At 47.1% G+C, this 15,105-nt stretch overlaps 2 protein-coding genes across 2 annotated transcripts; both read left to right on the forward strand.

The window, feature by feature from the left end:
• The first annotated feature begins 574 nt into the window (after positions 1-574).
• On the forward strand, positions 575-5,773 carry LOC141962673 (dual specificity protein kinase CLK1-like). The gene is made up of 11 exons (XM_074911035.1): positions 575-637; positions 1,316-1,406; positions 1,818-1,884; positions 3,481-3,597; positions 3,733-3,899; positions 3,979-4,073; positions 4,160-4,289; positions 4,438-4,520; positions 5,076-5,155; positions 5,378-5,468; positions 5,564-5,773. The coding sequence occupies exons 1-11, from the start codon at positions 575-577 to the stop codon at positions 5,771-5,773; spliced, it is 1,194 nt and encodes a 397-aa protein (XP_074767136.1).
• Positions 5,774-9,294: 3,521 nt separating this feature from the next.
• Positions 9,295-14,282, forward strand: LOC141962674 (peptidyl-prolyl cis-trans isomerase-like 3). Its single transcript, XM_074911036.1, has 6 exons — positions 9,295-9,327; positions 9,990-10,064; positions 10,850-10,943; positions 11,594-11,661; positions 12,115-12,233; positions 13,866-14,282. The coding sequence occupies exons 1-6, from the start codon at positions 9,295-9,297 to the stop codon at positions 13,990-13,992; spliced, it is 516 nt and encodes a 171-aa protein (XP_074767137.1). The 3' UTR covers positions 13,993-14,282.
• The last annotated feature ends 823 nt before the right edge of the window (positions 14,283-15,105 follow it).

Consider the following 15,105-nt stretch of genomic DNA (forward strand, 5'->3'; position numbering starts at 1 on the left):
CTGTGACAGATCTGAGATGCCACAAGGGGCCGGGACATTATAATGTAGCCTGTTACATGTGTCCAATAGATCTGTGAGGAGTAGGCATGGTTATTGCAGAGGCTTGTATAAGGGGTGATGTCTTTCAATAAAGCTGAAGCTTGCTCAGTCCTTCACGTTGAATCGGCTGCTTGCTTCCTCCGCCCGCCGCACAGGGACACCACGCAATTTGCTCTTTGGAGGATACATTAACTTTAGCCCCTTTTTTACCCCAAGCTGTACATTGAGGGCGATCCTATGGGACAGGATTGCGTCCTAGCGTTTAAAACACATCTGTTTTCCCTCTCGGAAAGGCTGACGGCCTTAGGGGCCCCCTCGCCGCCGGGCACCCCCCGCAGAGGTTCCGACGCGGCAGCGGCTCGGCCCAGCAGCTCGCCGGGGCCTGCGGGGCGTCGCGAGGCCTTCGCCCGCGTCGCGACGCCCGGGCGTGCCTCTGTGACGCGTCGCCGCGCTCCGGGCGGGCTCCTAGCAACGCCTTTTGGCGGCGGGCCGCGGGCCGCCACTCGCGGCGCCGAGCCCGGCCGCGGCAGCAGCGATGGAGCGCCGGAGCGAGCGCCGGGTGCCGGAGAGCGCGGCGGGGCCCTCCCGAGCCGCGGAGGTGGGGCGGCAGGAGGGGCGGCGCGTGCTCACTGCGGCCCCGGCGGCCGGCAGCGGAGGGGCGGCGCCGGGGGCGGGCGGGCGGGGCGGGGCCGGGAGGCCGGCTGCTGCTGTCGGCGGGGCGAGGGCGGCCGGCCGGCGGCCCGGCCCTCGTCCCTTGCCGGGCCGTGCCCACGGGCGCGGGCAGGTCGGGTGGCCGGGGCGCCCCTGCGCGCCCCGCTCCGTGCAGCCGGCGCGTTCTGTGCCCGAGCCTTGTTCCGTGGGCGGCTTAGTTTGGCCGCACGGCTGGGTTTTTTTGTTTGCTTGGGGGTTTTTAGAGAGATTAGATAGGGAAGTATTAAATCGTTCACTTCCAAAAACAATACGGTCACTGAAATCCTCAAGTAAGATTCAGTGAACCCATCTTTTAAAAGAAAAACAACCGTGTTGTAATTTTTTGCTGCCTTGCCGCTCTGCGTATCTCACCTGAAAACCTGTTCCTTGCCACGTTTTCCTCCTGCAACATAAAGCCTGTGCCCTGTGAATTTCCAGGGACTGAATTTGAAATTGCGCCTGCCAACTGACTGTGGCCTGGCGTGTATCTGAATGCCCGAATATCTCCCCGCTGAATGAATTTTGTTTTCGGACCTGAATTCACTCGGGTTTATTGATCGGCTGGACAATCTTGTTGCCGTTCCAGAAGAGTCCTCGAAGGAAAAGATCAAGGAGTGTAGAGGAGGATGAGGAGGGTCACCTGATCTGTCGGAGCGGAGACGTACTAAGCGGAAGATGTATAGAACATTCTTCAAAATTTATTAACTTTTCAGATAGATAAGTTCTTTTAGCGTAAGATGTGAGGGGCTTTGCAAGGCTTTTCTTTCTGTGTCTGGGGGTGGGAATTGTTTTTCTTTTCTGTAGAAATCAAATATATTTATTTTTTCTTTTTCCCTTTCCCTCCCCCCCCACCCCCCCCATAGTAAATGAAGTTAATGAACGTGGTAGAATGGGATCCCTGTAAATGTGCCTCGAGAGCTGTCCAATAACAGCTCTCAAACTAGGTATTTACAATTTAAAGCAGCACGGTCTAGAATAGCTTCGGGGATAGTACTTAGTGTTTTTGTGGGTTTTATTTTTGTTTGCTTGTGTTTTTTTAATAGCCGAGTAACTTGCAACTTTTGTGACTGAGGTTTTTTTCTTTATAGATGAGGTTATGGCTAGTTTGGGTGAAGGCACTTTTGGAAGAGTAGTGGAATGCATTGATCGCAGAGCGTAAGTCTTGACTTAAATACGGGTGATTTTTCTTACTGATGCTGTCACCGAGCGGGTCCTGAAGTGGGCGCCTTCTGATTGTGTCAGGTTTTACCTTTACTTCCTCATCTGCTGCTCTGTGTGTTTCTGAAAGGCTGCCGCGGTTCCCAAACCGGGGTTGCTGCTCGTACAGCACCGGGAGGTGAGGGGTGTGCAGGACTGTGGTGGGCGAGGCGATGGGTGTGTCCTCTGCAGGTGCCCCCTGTTACCAAAAACTCGGAATAAAGAATTTATCGACACCAACAGCAGATAAGCAGACACTTCTTTATTGACGGCCGAGTGCGCAGGGGAGTCGTCTCACCGAGAGCGCACACCAAGCATCAGAATGATGCATCTTACGTAGAACTTACTCATACACATTCGTTAAGTATTCATGCATAAACATATAATTTCTTGGAAACCATCCACATATTCTTCTCCTGTTTCTGATTATGTGCAGTGAAAGCTAGAAATGTCTAGAAATGGGTCTGGGGTGTAATACAGGTGGGTGGCCGCGATCTCCCCCCGCCGGAATTAGCTTCTGCTTAAGTTCACGGTTTCTTGGCCGGTACTCGCAAGCTGTTACAGTTGGTTTTCCTCGGTTCCCATCAATCCTAGACCCTGACAGCTACATGCATTCTTCTAGTTCTATGTATGCATTATAAATCAGGTTATAAATCAACCTGTGTTTGTTACCCAGGTTCCAAACGCTCCTACTGGTTAATTTTGACCAGTCACTCTGGCCTTGGTGCGGGGCTGCACAGGGATTTTAGAGTAGCGTTCGGTTGCTGGTACAAAGTGCAATAAATGTGAACAAATAATTTCTACTAAAATACCCCTTAATTCTATGTTCATATTAAATTAAACATAATTTAATTTCAGTTGATAGCAAATTCAGTAACACCCCCAGCCTGGTAGAGGTCGGGGGCTGTGGTGGGGAGGGGCCTAGAGAATGTGGGGCGAAGCTGCACCCCCCCAGGCGGCACGCCTGGGGCCTGGACCACCCCAGGCCTGTATAATGAGTAAGCTCTCGGACGTCATGTTGCTCACCTTCAGGGATCATCTGTGACGATGCAGGGCCATTGGGTTCCAGCAGTGAGCACCTTACAGGTCACAGATGGATTTTGTGCTCGATGGCGGTTTTGCTCTGTGCAAGATAGCATGAAACTGGATTGTCTCTCTCGTCGCTCTAGAAGGCATCTGACACCTCAGTTACATTTGCACTACTGAAATGACTGAAGGTGGCCTGTCATTTTTGACTGATGGTCAGGTTAGGCCATGGGATGTGGAAGCTCCTCCAGGATTAGCCCGGCGTACATAAACACAAAGGGGAGGTGAACGGGGCCTTTAAGAATAGTACTGATATATAAGGTATGGAGTGTGTTTTCAAAATTTAAAGATTTAGTTGGGTTTGTGCAGTGATGAACCTTGATTCTATTCAGTCTGTATGTACTTAAAAAAACCCCTTTTCTGATGAGGTTGCCATTCTCATCAACAATGTATATGGTGACAATTACTGAATAGTCTTGGTTAAAACCGCTCCTCGTTCTAATCGCTGTTAAAACCTTGTCTTTTCAGGGCAGACAGACATGTAGCTGTGAAAATAGTAAAAAATGCTCCTGGGTACTCCGAAGCAGCTTATGGAGAAGTGCACGTGCTACAACACTTAAAAACGCTGGATCCCAACAATACACAGTGAGTAGACAAGGGCGGCTGTACTTTGTTTTGGCTTTTAAGATTTCTGTGACATCGCTTTCTGGGCCGTATGCCGTATGTATCTCAGCGTTCTACCACTTCTGTTGCAATTGATGGATTTTCCTGCTCTTGCAGCCACTGCGTCCAGATGTTGGAATGGTTTGAGCACCATGGGCATGTCTGCATGGTTTTTGAGCTGCTGGGGCTCAGCACCTTTGACTTCATTAGAGGGAATTGCTTCTTGCCATTTTCGCTGGAGCACATCAGACAGATGGCTTATCAGATCTGCAGATCTGTGAACTGTAAGTATGTTTCTTTTTTTTTGCTTTATTTGTTAGATTTTCTTTACAGAATTTGCTAACTGTGTGTGTTACCTTGCAGTTTTGCACCTGAACAAGCTGACACATACAGATCTGAAGCCAGGAAATATTTTACTTGTGAATTCAGACTACACAGAAGAATATAACCCCGAACTGGTAAGTTGCTGTCCTCTTCCCTACCTCCCCCTCGGCTCCGGTCTGGGTTTACTTGGTCACTTGCACCCCCTTGTGTGTCATTTCAGGAATGCGAAGAACGGAGACTAAAAAATACGGACGTCAAAGTTGCGGACTTCGGGAACGCAACGTATGATTTCGATTATCACAGCCCTTTGGTGTCTACAAGACCTTACAGAGCTCCTGAAGTGATCCTAGGTCAGTAGACATCTGTTCGGCTGCTCTTGAGCGTAGGACTTTCTGCCTGCTACGGAACTGCCACAGCTGTGTCGCCTGTCTCGAGCGCTCGAGCTGTGGAAGTGTTTGCAGTCTGATACACACGTGAACCTTCTGCATCTTTTCACAGCGCTGGGGTGGTCACAGCCATGCGATGTTTGGAGCATAGGATGTATCCTCATAGGATACTACCTTGGATACGCGGTATTTCAGGTAGGTAGCTGTGAAACTCCAAAGGATGCAGCGTGTATAATGCTCCTCAGCTTGGTGAAAATATGCTCCAGGGAGGTGGGGACTAAGGGGAAAGGTCTGTGCCAGAAATGAAGCTGCATTTCTCTGGAATGCCAACTTGAAGAGAACAGAAGCTGCAGGCACAAAGGAACGAACTTCCTCAGCAGAAGAGTGCTCCAAGTTGCTTCCAGTAAACATTGTGGCAGCAGCTTGATGGGAAGGATCACCCTGTGAACATTGGTAACACACAAGCCACACCAGTAACAGATGAGCTTCCTCTATCACCAAATATGCAGCAAATACCTGCATTCTGTCATCTTGACAGTATTGCTGAAACTTATCAACAAAGAAGAGAAAGGATAAGGCAGGGAAAAGAAACTTCAGTGCACTGTAACTTCCTTCAGGGAACAGATGACTAGAGCCTCTCTTTTCTCCTTAATCTGAAATGAGTTGCAGGGTACAGTCAAGAATGAAGTGTGGTTCTTGATAACTTCCTCTTAAGGACACACAAAAATGTCTCTCTCGCCTTCCTTCCAGACCAATGACGACAGAGAACACCTGGCCATGATGGAGCGAGTACTGGGGCCTTTGCCAAGGCACATGATAGAGAAAAGCAGGTAATTACATTTTCTGTGCCTGGACCGCTATAGTTTAAATATTTTCAGATTTGGCTTAACAGCACGTTTTTTAAGAAGTTTAATAAACTCGGATGCACCTTTGGCTGTACTTAACAAGCTGGCCACCTTTGTGGAACAGTCCCAGATCAGTTCCCAAGAACAAACGTGCTGATAAACTTCTAGCGAATCTTTGAATAACGAGCCCTGGTCTGTTTGTTTAAGGAAACACGAATATTTCCATCATGGCCGGCTGGACTGGGATGAACACAGTTCTGCTGGAAGATATGTCTCCAGTTGGTGTAATCCCCTAAAGGTAAGATGGCAGAGGGAAAAGGCGCTTGCGGAGAGCAGCTTTAAGTACAATTCCAATATTAAAACCCCCCATGTCGTGTTGTTGTCTTCCTGAAGGAATTCATGACCTGCCACAATTCGGACCACAGGAACCTCTTTGACCTCATTGAGAAGATGTTGGAGTACGACCCAGCCGAGCGCATTACTCTGGAGGAAGCACTGAAACATCCTTTCTTCTTGCCCTTGAAGCGGCAGAAAAGGAAGCTGCCTCCTGTAGCTGAGAAGGCTGATGCAGATGTTACACCAAAGAGACAAAAAAAAAATTAATTCATAAACGTACAGGTTATTCATAAACGTACAGTTTTCCTGTTTTCTAGTGACTATTTTTATAAAGATCATGAAACAGCAACATAGTCTTTTACCTGTGAGATAGAGGTCAGCTTCCACTCCCTTCAGGATGCTGCTCCCAGACCCAGCACAGAGAGCAGCTTCGTCACTGGGGATGCTGCAGGACACAAGGGGCCACAGTTAAAGTCCTTCTCCTCTGTTCAGGCCTCACGTCAGTATTGCTATCGTTTCACAGTAACTACCACCTCCATTTTAGGGCCAATGAAAATTTGTTGGAGGAAGACACACATCTGTCAGCCTGAAAGAGTCATTGGGTTGATAAGGGTTTTTAACAAGGTTTTATAAGATTGCTGTTTTATAAGGCTGGATAACACTGATTTAGCGCATATCCTAAAGAGGTGCAACACAAAGATGCAAATATTGCACTTGAATCCATTCTCCCTGACCAGAAGTGATGACTGTTGTCTCTATTAGGCACAATACAGGATAAAAGTCCTTTGCAAACAGTGAGACTTGCACTTTATAAATTAAGGGTGGCGATTTAGAGTCAGTGGTCTAAACTTTGCAATCAATGCTGCACCCGTTCCAACTACATCCAGTACCACAGTCATGCATCTGAAAATGTCCCCTAGTGTTCGTACCTGGTGTTCCTCTCCAAGACAAATTCCCTAAAATACATTTAGGGTACTTAGAAGAATCATACTGGGGGGAAAAAAAGGGAAAAAAAAAAAAAAGTCCTCAAATCATACTTGTAAAAGCTGGAAGAAAGGAAAATGAGGGAAGGTCCCCGCATAAAATGGCATATAACAACGAACCATTTAACGTTTTTTAAACGGAATCTCACCAAGTCCCTTTGTGAGCCAGTTATTGACTCCATGAGGTATGGCATCATACGCCGTATGCGGAGAGTAAATTCCAATCCTGTGCTCCAGGGCTCGGACCACCAGCCGTTCCTTCCAGGTCTTCCACGTTACTCGCTTGAGCGGTGTGAATACGGGAGGGTGGTAAGAAAGAATAAGGTCTGCCGCCTTGTGCACCGCCTCTTCCATCACCTCCTCGGTGAGATCGTTAGTGAGGAGGAGAGTGTTCACAGCGTGGGGAGGGCTTGGTTCCACCAGCAGCCCCACATTGTCCCAGCTTTCAGCCAGAGAGGGGGATGCAAAGTCACCGAGGGCAGAAACGAGCTCCCCGAGGTTCATGAGGGAGCGCGAGGGCAGGAGGCCCAAAGCGCGGAGGCAGCGGAGAGGCCGGCGAACCAGCTGAGTGCCGGGCAGCAGCATGCAGCTATCTGTAGAGGGGGCGAAACCACGCAGGAATAAGCCCTGGGAATTCGCTGGCTGGCAGAGCAGAGGGAAGAGTATTGCAGCGGCGAATGCCGCCCCGCTGACAGAGGGCAGCGCGGCCCGGCCTCCCCCCAGCAGGCGCTGCCGTCGGAGGCGCGCCGGCCGCGGGCTCTCCCTCCTGCCTCCGGGGCGCTCCCGGCGAAGCACCGAAACCGGCCCTTTAGAATCGTGCCAGAAACGTACGGAACTTGCCCCTCACCCATCCGCGCACGCTGCAACCGACCCGCGGGATCTAACCGGAGAAGCGTTTGCCTCTCGCGGGGGGGGAGGCGGGGGCCGGGGAAGCAGGCAGGACCGGGGCAGGCAGCCTCGAAGCGCCGCCGCGGGACCCCACGCTTACCTCACGCCGGATCGCAGCCGGAGCTGCAGAGCGGAACCTGCGCTCGGCCCGGCCCCGCCGCTTCCGCCGCGCTAGGGGGGCGGCCGCGGCCTCTTCGCCGCGCCGGGCCGGGCCGGCTCTGAGCCGCGGCGTGGGCAGCCCGGCCCCTTCCTGCCCGCCCGAGGGGAGCCGGAGAGCCGTTTCCCGGCGGCCGGCGCCGGGCCCGCGTCCAGCCTCGGCAGGTTTGTGCGAGGCCTCCGTGGGGCCAGGCGAGGGGGAGGGCGCCGGGGCGGCGCGGGAAGGCCGAGCTGGCGGCCGCGGGGATGGCGGGCGTCCTGGGTGGGTCGCTCGCCGGTGGAGGAGCCGGGCCGCGCCCTGCAGCAGCGGGGCGAGCGAGCGGAGCCGGCGTGCCGTGCGCGTAGGCCGTCGGAGCAAGTACCTCGCATCGGCAGGAAAGGAGCGGTAGCTCCGAGCCATCGCTGGTCAGGTGGGAGCCGAGGGCCGCTGGGTTGCGGGGAGCGCGCTCGTCCCTTGGGAGGCTTAACCGGCGGGTGCACAGCGCCGCGGTGCTCGTCCTGGCGGCCCGGTGCTCGTCCTGGCGGCGGGTGCTCGTCCTGGCGGCCCGGTGCTCGTCCTGGCGGCCCGCCACCCTGGCAGGCAGTAGCCGGGGTGAGGGGCCGGGCCGCGGCGGGCGGGTCCGCCGGCGCCTGCCTGAGGCCTCGCCGAACCTGGGGGCTGCCCAGGGAGGGCAGCACACGCAGAACAGAGTGGCCTCTAAAGCTCTTGATTTCCACAGAACTGCGGTTTATCGTCATCCTTCCAAAGGCTGTTTTTTAAACTACTACTACGATAAAGGCAGTCTGATCCGGTGCTCGAACGCAGGTAGCTGTCTGTTGCAGATACTGGCAGCTGTCAGAAGGTGGCTCCGAATCACACCTCCCTTTAGGAACTGGCATGTGGCTTTTCTCTGTTAATTTCGGTCATTTATAAAAAAATACTCTTTGGAAAAGCTGAGATTGCTTCGTATAGACCTTCATCCTAGGAAAGGGTTTTTTGCCCCCACCCCTCTTTCTACGTTATTTTGTTCTGCTCCTTTCTAGTTCTTTACATGCTGCATAGTTACAAGTAAATTGCAATAAAATGTTTATCCACAGAGTCGCTTGAATGGCACTGTAAAACTGTGTGCTTTAAAGGCATAGGACCACACAGATATTTCAGAATCAAAAAGAACTGTGGACTGTTAGGAAAAAGCCCAACGGGTTTCATATGTTCATATGTTTTCTTTGCAGAAAATTGCTGTAGACGATCTACCTCAGCTTTTGAATAAGCAGACATGGTGAGAACAATAGCCCTTTCTATATATTTTAATTCTTCCTGAAATGGTCATCTAGTGGAAACTGAATATCTGCTCTGCATCTCAAAGGAATACGCATTTTATTCTGCTGCGAAGAACTGGTAATGAAAAGTTTAGGTTTTCATTTCAGACTTCTAACGAGATATTGTAGAAAGGAAAATAGGACAGGTTACATTGGTCTAAAATATAATTAGACCTTCAGTTCTCAGAGCCTAAATTTTAATCCTACTTTGGCCAATATTTGGTAATCCAGTTTGGTTTCTTTTACCATGGAAGCATTGTTCAGGTCGCAAACACACAGTCCTGCTTGAGTGTATGTAACCTACACTTGCAGGCATTTACAGTTTTTGCAAATCAGGAAACGAAGGTAAGACCGTGTGTCTTAAACTGTCCATACACCTCTTAGAGCATCTTCATGGACATTGTAGACTACTATCTTCACTTCTTTACTCGTATACTTCTGGGAAAGTATGCCAGTATCGGCATGATGCTGATTTTTCTTGTACGCTTCTCCCGAGTATAAACCCACAGTATCTTTTTTTTTTTTTTCATAGTTTAGCACTTTCCATAGGAGTACTGTGATATATTTGGCCTATAGAGATATATTTGCTTAGGTGGATGGGTAGCTGCCATTTTAAATTTTGTGAAGGTTATTTATAAATTCTTAAGAAAAGTGTGTCATTGTGTAGATTTGCTTGTTTGTGAAGGCAGATTTTATGTGGTGCCATTCAGAACTAGCCTTATCACTCAGAAGGCTTCTGGCAACTAACACACACCAGTTGTTCCTCTGACTGTAAAGCAGTGAGGTGTGTGTGCCACACTATCACCTGAAATGGAGAAAACCTCGATTCGTCAACTTTGCAATGCAGTGACTGTGCAGGTGCAGTTTGCAAATGATTAATGTATCTCTGGAGTGTAACAGCGTGAAACAGAGCTGCTGCATTCCTGTGCTGAACTTGATGTGTCCTGAAACTAAATGAGACCAAGTGCTTTCTGGTCATTTCACTGGAAACGAGGAAGAGGAAGGTTTCTGACAGTAGCCTTGCCTGTGGCCAAATAGCGGAACAGTGTTTATATGCATGTAACGTTTGCGTATGTTCTTGGTGGTGCTAGGACATCAAACTGAGTCTGTTAGTATTTCGTTGCTGATTTCATTATTATTTTCTGCCTCTTGCCCAGGCTGTCACGCTGCATACTGACGTAGGCGATATTAAAATTGAACTGTTCTGTGAGCGGACACCAAAGACCTGCGAAGTAAGTCAAGTAACAGAAGCGGGATTGCCTAGTGTCAGAACAAAGCAGTAGAAATAGTGAAGACTGTAGAGGAGGTGAAGTGGCTTTTGCAATTCATCTTTTCACGTAACAGAATACTAATATTTTAAGCCGGTACAGTGCCTATGCCACTTGTGGAAATCGTGCACTGTGTCATACTGCCTAGAGCTTTGCTGCCCGTTTCTCACCAGATGAAGTTTAGCCAAGGGCCACTTCTCTTCAAGTTCCAGCATCTCCCAAAGTGCCCTTTGCCCTTATGGGGAAATACGGCACATGGCCTGGGATTCCCCAGTTTCCCTGGGTTTGCTCACACTTGCAGAGATTTGGTTTTAAGAGAGTGACAATCGCTCCCAGTTTGTCAGAGGCCCCAGGTTTTCCTTTCTGCAATAAACTTAAGCTTAAATTCAAATAATTGACCTTTTAACTAATAAAACTGAGGCATGAAGTTGTTGATTACCAAATTGACATTTACAAAATGTTGAATGAGAGTGATGCTTCTGAGCATGTCTTAGGCTTCTTGTTTGCTCCTCAAGTCAGACAGCCTTGTGCTGTAAGCTTTATTTAAAATCCTTTGTATCTGTGACACTGTCAAAGGGGCACATTAACTATAATTTGCTTATGACTGTTCTGTGGCAATTGGAATTCAGGTGGTCACCACGCAAAGCAGAGGCAAAAGGGTTAGACTTGGTCTTGCCAGTGCTGTCATTTTAGTGAGAGGATATTTGTTTCTGAATTGTTTGTTAATGTGGTTTGTTTCACTTCCTTAGAATTTCCTGGCTCTTTGTGCTAGTAACTACTACAATGGATGCATATTTCACCGGAATATAAAGGGCTTCATGGTTCAGACAGGAGATCCATTAGGTAAATTCTTCTGTTCGGGTCTCTCTATAGGAAAATAAAATATAAATAAAAGGAAATGATAAGTATGAAAGTTTAAAACCAAAATGTAAACAAAGTAAAAGTAAAATATAAGGATTATTGTTTTGTTGACAGAGGGTTTTATGGGGAGATTAGCTTTCTGTGATGAGTTTACAGAGGAGCAGCCGTTACCCTAGTTCTAAATAAACATGCAGTAGTAAAGCATTCTACAGACTTTTCCAGCTGTTTCCACTAAATATGATGGTTCTGCTGGCTCACCAGAGGTGGAACGGGTAGCAGTTGCTATTGTGGTTTCTCTGATTTCTGCCTGAAAGGCTACACTGCCTTTAAAGCATTTGGGGGAAATGTCCCAGACAGCGTCAACTGTTTGGGGGAAAATCCGATTCAACTTCGGGTTTGTACTCATACTGAATTTAATTTGAGGATATGTCAGTGCCTTGTTCTGCTACTTAATAGATGTCCCTTATTTAGAGTTATGTCTCTGCTGAGTAACAAGACACGAGCACCTGATCCCTGCCTCAAATGAATTACAGGCTATCTGTGGTCTTTGTTGTAAAATGTTATAACAGTACATTATTTCTAGAATTTTCAGTCTGAAAATCCAGTAGTGTATTGTGGTGCTTCTTTGTCAGGCACTGGGAAAGGAGGTAACAGCATCTGGGGCAAGAAGTTTGAAGACGAATTCAGCGAATACCTGAAGGTATTTCTGTGCTCGCAATATGCGGTTATTTTCATACGGATTTTCCTTACGGATTGGAGAACACTCAGCATTGTTTTGTACTGTATTAAATACCTTTCTATTAACTGTGAAGCAAAGTCTAATCCTGCAATAAAGGGATAGAAAGCTTCTTGTTAGAAGGGGAACAGGCATTTCTGTACTTGGCAAGTTAAGTTTGAGGGTTTTCGTCACCAAGAACAGAAGTAGAAAGAATTTGTAAGTGCTTTTCATGTTCTGAAGGGAAAGAAGTAATTTTTCATTGTAAGGGCAATTTTGAGGAGCTAATTATGGACTGTGTTGGAATATATTTGCAGTCGAGATTTTTTTCCTGATAATGGTATTGAAGCAGAGTAGTCAGTCACAGAGCACTTCGTGCAGGCTAAAGCCCTGCTTCTACACATGTGTATCCATGTTGAGGTTTTTCCCTTCTTTCAGCACAGTGTCCGTGGGGTAGTTTCAATGGCAAACAATGGCCCAAATACCAATGGATCACAGTTCTTCATCACTTACGGCAAGCAACCGCACCTAGACATGAAGTACACTGTGTTTGGAAAGTAAGTGATCCGACTGCAAGCCACCATACCATAGCGTGTGGAGGATCTGAATATTTCAGGGCACATGCAATGCAAATTTAGAAGCTTCTGGTTCTAAACCTGTTTAAAATATTGGCTGTATATATGTAAATGTATGCTCTTGCACTGTCACCAGAATTAGTTGCTCGAAAATGCCACTCCCTTCTTCACTGCAGGGAATAAGGATATTAAAAATTACCTCAATAATGGACCATTCTTTTTCTTCTTCTCTGCCTCCACACCCCCCCCCCCCCCCTCAGTTATTCCAGCTTGCCTTTTCATCCATGGCCAAAGGGCTGCAGCCTGATTTTCAGCAAACTCCAGAACAACTGGATACATGGTTGTAGGGTTTACTGAGAAACAAGAATCTGATCTGGGACTGAATCTGGCAATGGGTGTGGTACTGATGATTGTACTTCTGTTTAGGTGGAACTGTCTGTTGGTCAGATAAAAATCACAGAGCTTGTTTAAGATGCATCATTATTTAAAACATTCTTAATAGACACTACTGATAATGGATCCTTAAAGCAAATGTTCGATTTTTGAGTCTTTCAGATTCTGCTTTTTCTATCTCAAAATCATGGTAGTCTTTTCTTTTGCTTGTTAAAAAGTCTCTACTGTACAAGTGAATCTGCTGAGAAAAAGTTGCCTTTATTAAATGGAGTAAAATATTCAAAGGAAACTATTGAAATGTGAAAATACAATTTTCTATCAAATGTATTGTTTATAGGCATCTAAATACAGGTGTTCCCTTCATTTCTGAGTTGTTTAGAAGTGTGATTGACAGTAGGTGTTTTAGACTTGTTAGAAAAGAGTAGAGGCTCTGACAGGGGAACTTTGCCAGGTTTTCTGTGGCAGTTTTAAGATACTCCAGCTGCAGTTGCAGAATCAGCAGGACAGCACATGCAGCCCCTGCTGGCCTGCAGTCCCGGCGTCCTAGATTCAAAGCGTTGATGAATGTGACTGAACAGAACTGTGAACAGCACAAGGTGTTTTCTGCCAAGTCCGTTACTGGGAAATAAACTATCAAGGTTTACCAGAGCTAGTTACTTAAACAAAAAAAATAAGAGGTTTATTACAACAATCTCTCTTGCCACTTCTTCAGCCTGACAGGAGATCCGAAAGCTTAAGCATGTTTGTACCACTAGATTTACACAGTTATTTATGATTCGGTCCAATCTTGTCTTTGAGTCAGAAGGTTAGAAATGATAGTTTCACATTTGGAAATGGATTTTCCGGCCATCGGATTTCCGTCATTCACAGTGAAGTTTTGGTATGGAGAGCAGCTTGCTGCTACTGAAACCTACGGTATGATTGGTCGGTCCTGCCTGCCAGGAAGTGCAGCCAGGGTCTTTATACAGCTACGGCTGGTGTAAACTATGATACTGTCAGGTCAGTGGGAATTGTTTGTGCTTTTCAGCAGAATCTGTCACGGGTGCTTAATATTTCCTTTCAAAATATATGCCATATATAATGTTTTGGCAGTCTTACTTGTACCATTTGCTTGCAAAGTCTTTGCCCTGTGATACTTCACTGTAAACTGCTTTGAGATATCTCAGCTGTGAAATCTAAATCATTATTAGGAGATTCCCAGCATTTCTGCTTTTCTTCCAGAGTTATTGATGGCTTGGAGACCCTGGATGAGCTGGAGAAGCTGCCTGTGAATGAGAAAACCTACCGACCTCTCAATGAGGTTCGCATTAAAGATGTGTCGGTTCATGCCAACCCTTTTGCTCTGTAGCCACAGAGTGCCTCGACGCATTCTTTAGAGACTGGTCAGATGGACTGCTGGATTATGGAGTTTGAAGTGCCATTAAAGAGGGTTACTTGAGCTGGATCGTACCTTTGTTCCTTTTGAATCCTTTGAATGCAGGATTTTCAGGAGTTGTGACATTGTTTGGGAGTTGTCACAGAAAAGTCTTGTGCTTTAGAAGTCAGTTTTTCCAGAGTATCTTCTAGTATTTTGATTTTTAAACATTGCTTTTAATACTTGTAAAACAAGACTTTTAAAAATACATTTTTTCCGCCCCCAATCTTTTGTTTTCTGCCTTATCTTTCTTAGCGATACTATGTTGAAACAATGTCCTTTTCTACGATTTCATACTCCCGGTTTTCTGAAACTTTCTCGTGTAAATTCTAACTTTACTGGTTTTTAGAAAACTGACTAAGATGTGCAATGTTTTCCCTTAGGCGAGAGCAGTGTCGTAGACGAAACCTTTCTCTCCTAGAGGATTAAAGACCGTGTTTAGAGGAGTGCTTGCTCTTGCGCTGCTGTGTGGGAATGGTAACCTCTTCAGCCTCCCCAGCAGGTAGATCGGAAACAATCGCTTCTGCCTCTGGCACAGCACTTCTGGTATGAAAGAGTGTTGGTGTCTTTACATAGCTGTTGACCAAAACTAGGTAGCGTTTGGTCTTACTTGACACCAAATGTTGTTGGACTCAAGAAAATCTGCAAGAAAGTAGAGAGGTATCTGAATATTGACTTGTCAAGAGGAAGCATAAAATACATGCATACTTATGCGTGTGTTTGGGTGCATGTATGTATATTGCTGATCCTATGCTCAAGTCACTTGGTATAGTAAGCATAAAATAACCTGACTCCAGCAGGGAAAAAAGAGTGATTTGTATGCATCAGAAAAGCAGTTCTCCACCTTGAGTATACTGGGAAAAGCAGAATGTTCTACTCTTCCGTGTTGTAGATTTCAAACATGTATTTTTGCATCAGTTTGTTTTCATAAAGCAGGAAAAAGTCAACTCATTTCCACGGAGACTCTATAATATGTAGAGGCGAGAGGGTATATTTCCAGTTCCAGCTGTGCATGAAAGACCTGGACAGGAGAGTACCCACAGTTCC

Source organism: Athene noctua, chromosome 7, assembly GCF_965140245.1.
Source record: "Athene noctua chromosome 7, bAthNoc1.hap1.1, whole genome shotgun sequence".
Lineage (NCBI taxonomy): Eukaryota > Metazoa > Chordata > Aves > Strigiformes > Strigidae > Athene > Athene noctua.

Coding starts and splice junctions, on each gene's coding strand:
- LOC141962674 (XM_074911036.1), top strand. CDS start 9,295: ATGATGCTGATTTTTCTTGTACGCTTCTCCCGA. Junction 9,328..9,989: donor TTCTTGTACGCTTCTCCCGA/GTATAAACCCAC, acceptor CCTCTTGCCCAG/GCTGTCACGCTGCATACTGA. Junction 10,065..10,849: donor GGACACCAAAGACCTGCGAA/GTAAGTCAAGTA, acceptor TCACTTCCTTAG/AATTTCCTGGCTCTTTGTGC.
- LOC141962673 (XM_074911035.1), top strand. CDS start 575: ATGGAGCGCCGGAGCGAGCGCCGGGTGCCGGAGAGCGCGGCGGGGCCC. Junction 3,900..3,978: donor GATCTGCAGATCTGTGAACT/GTAAGTATGTTT, acceptor GTTACCTTGCAG/TTTTGCACCTGAACAAGCTG. Junction 4,290..4,437: donor AGCTCCTGAAGTGATCCTAG/GTCAGTAGACAT, acceptor ATCTTTTCACAG/CGCTGGGGTGGTCACAGCCA.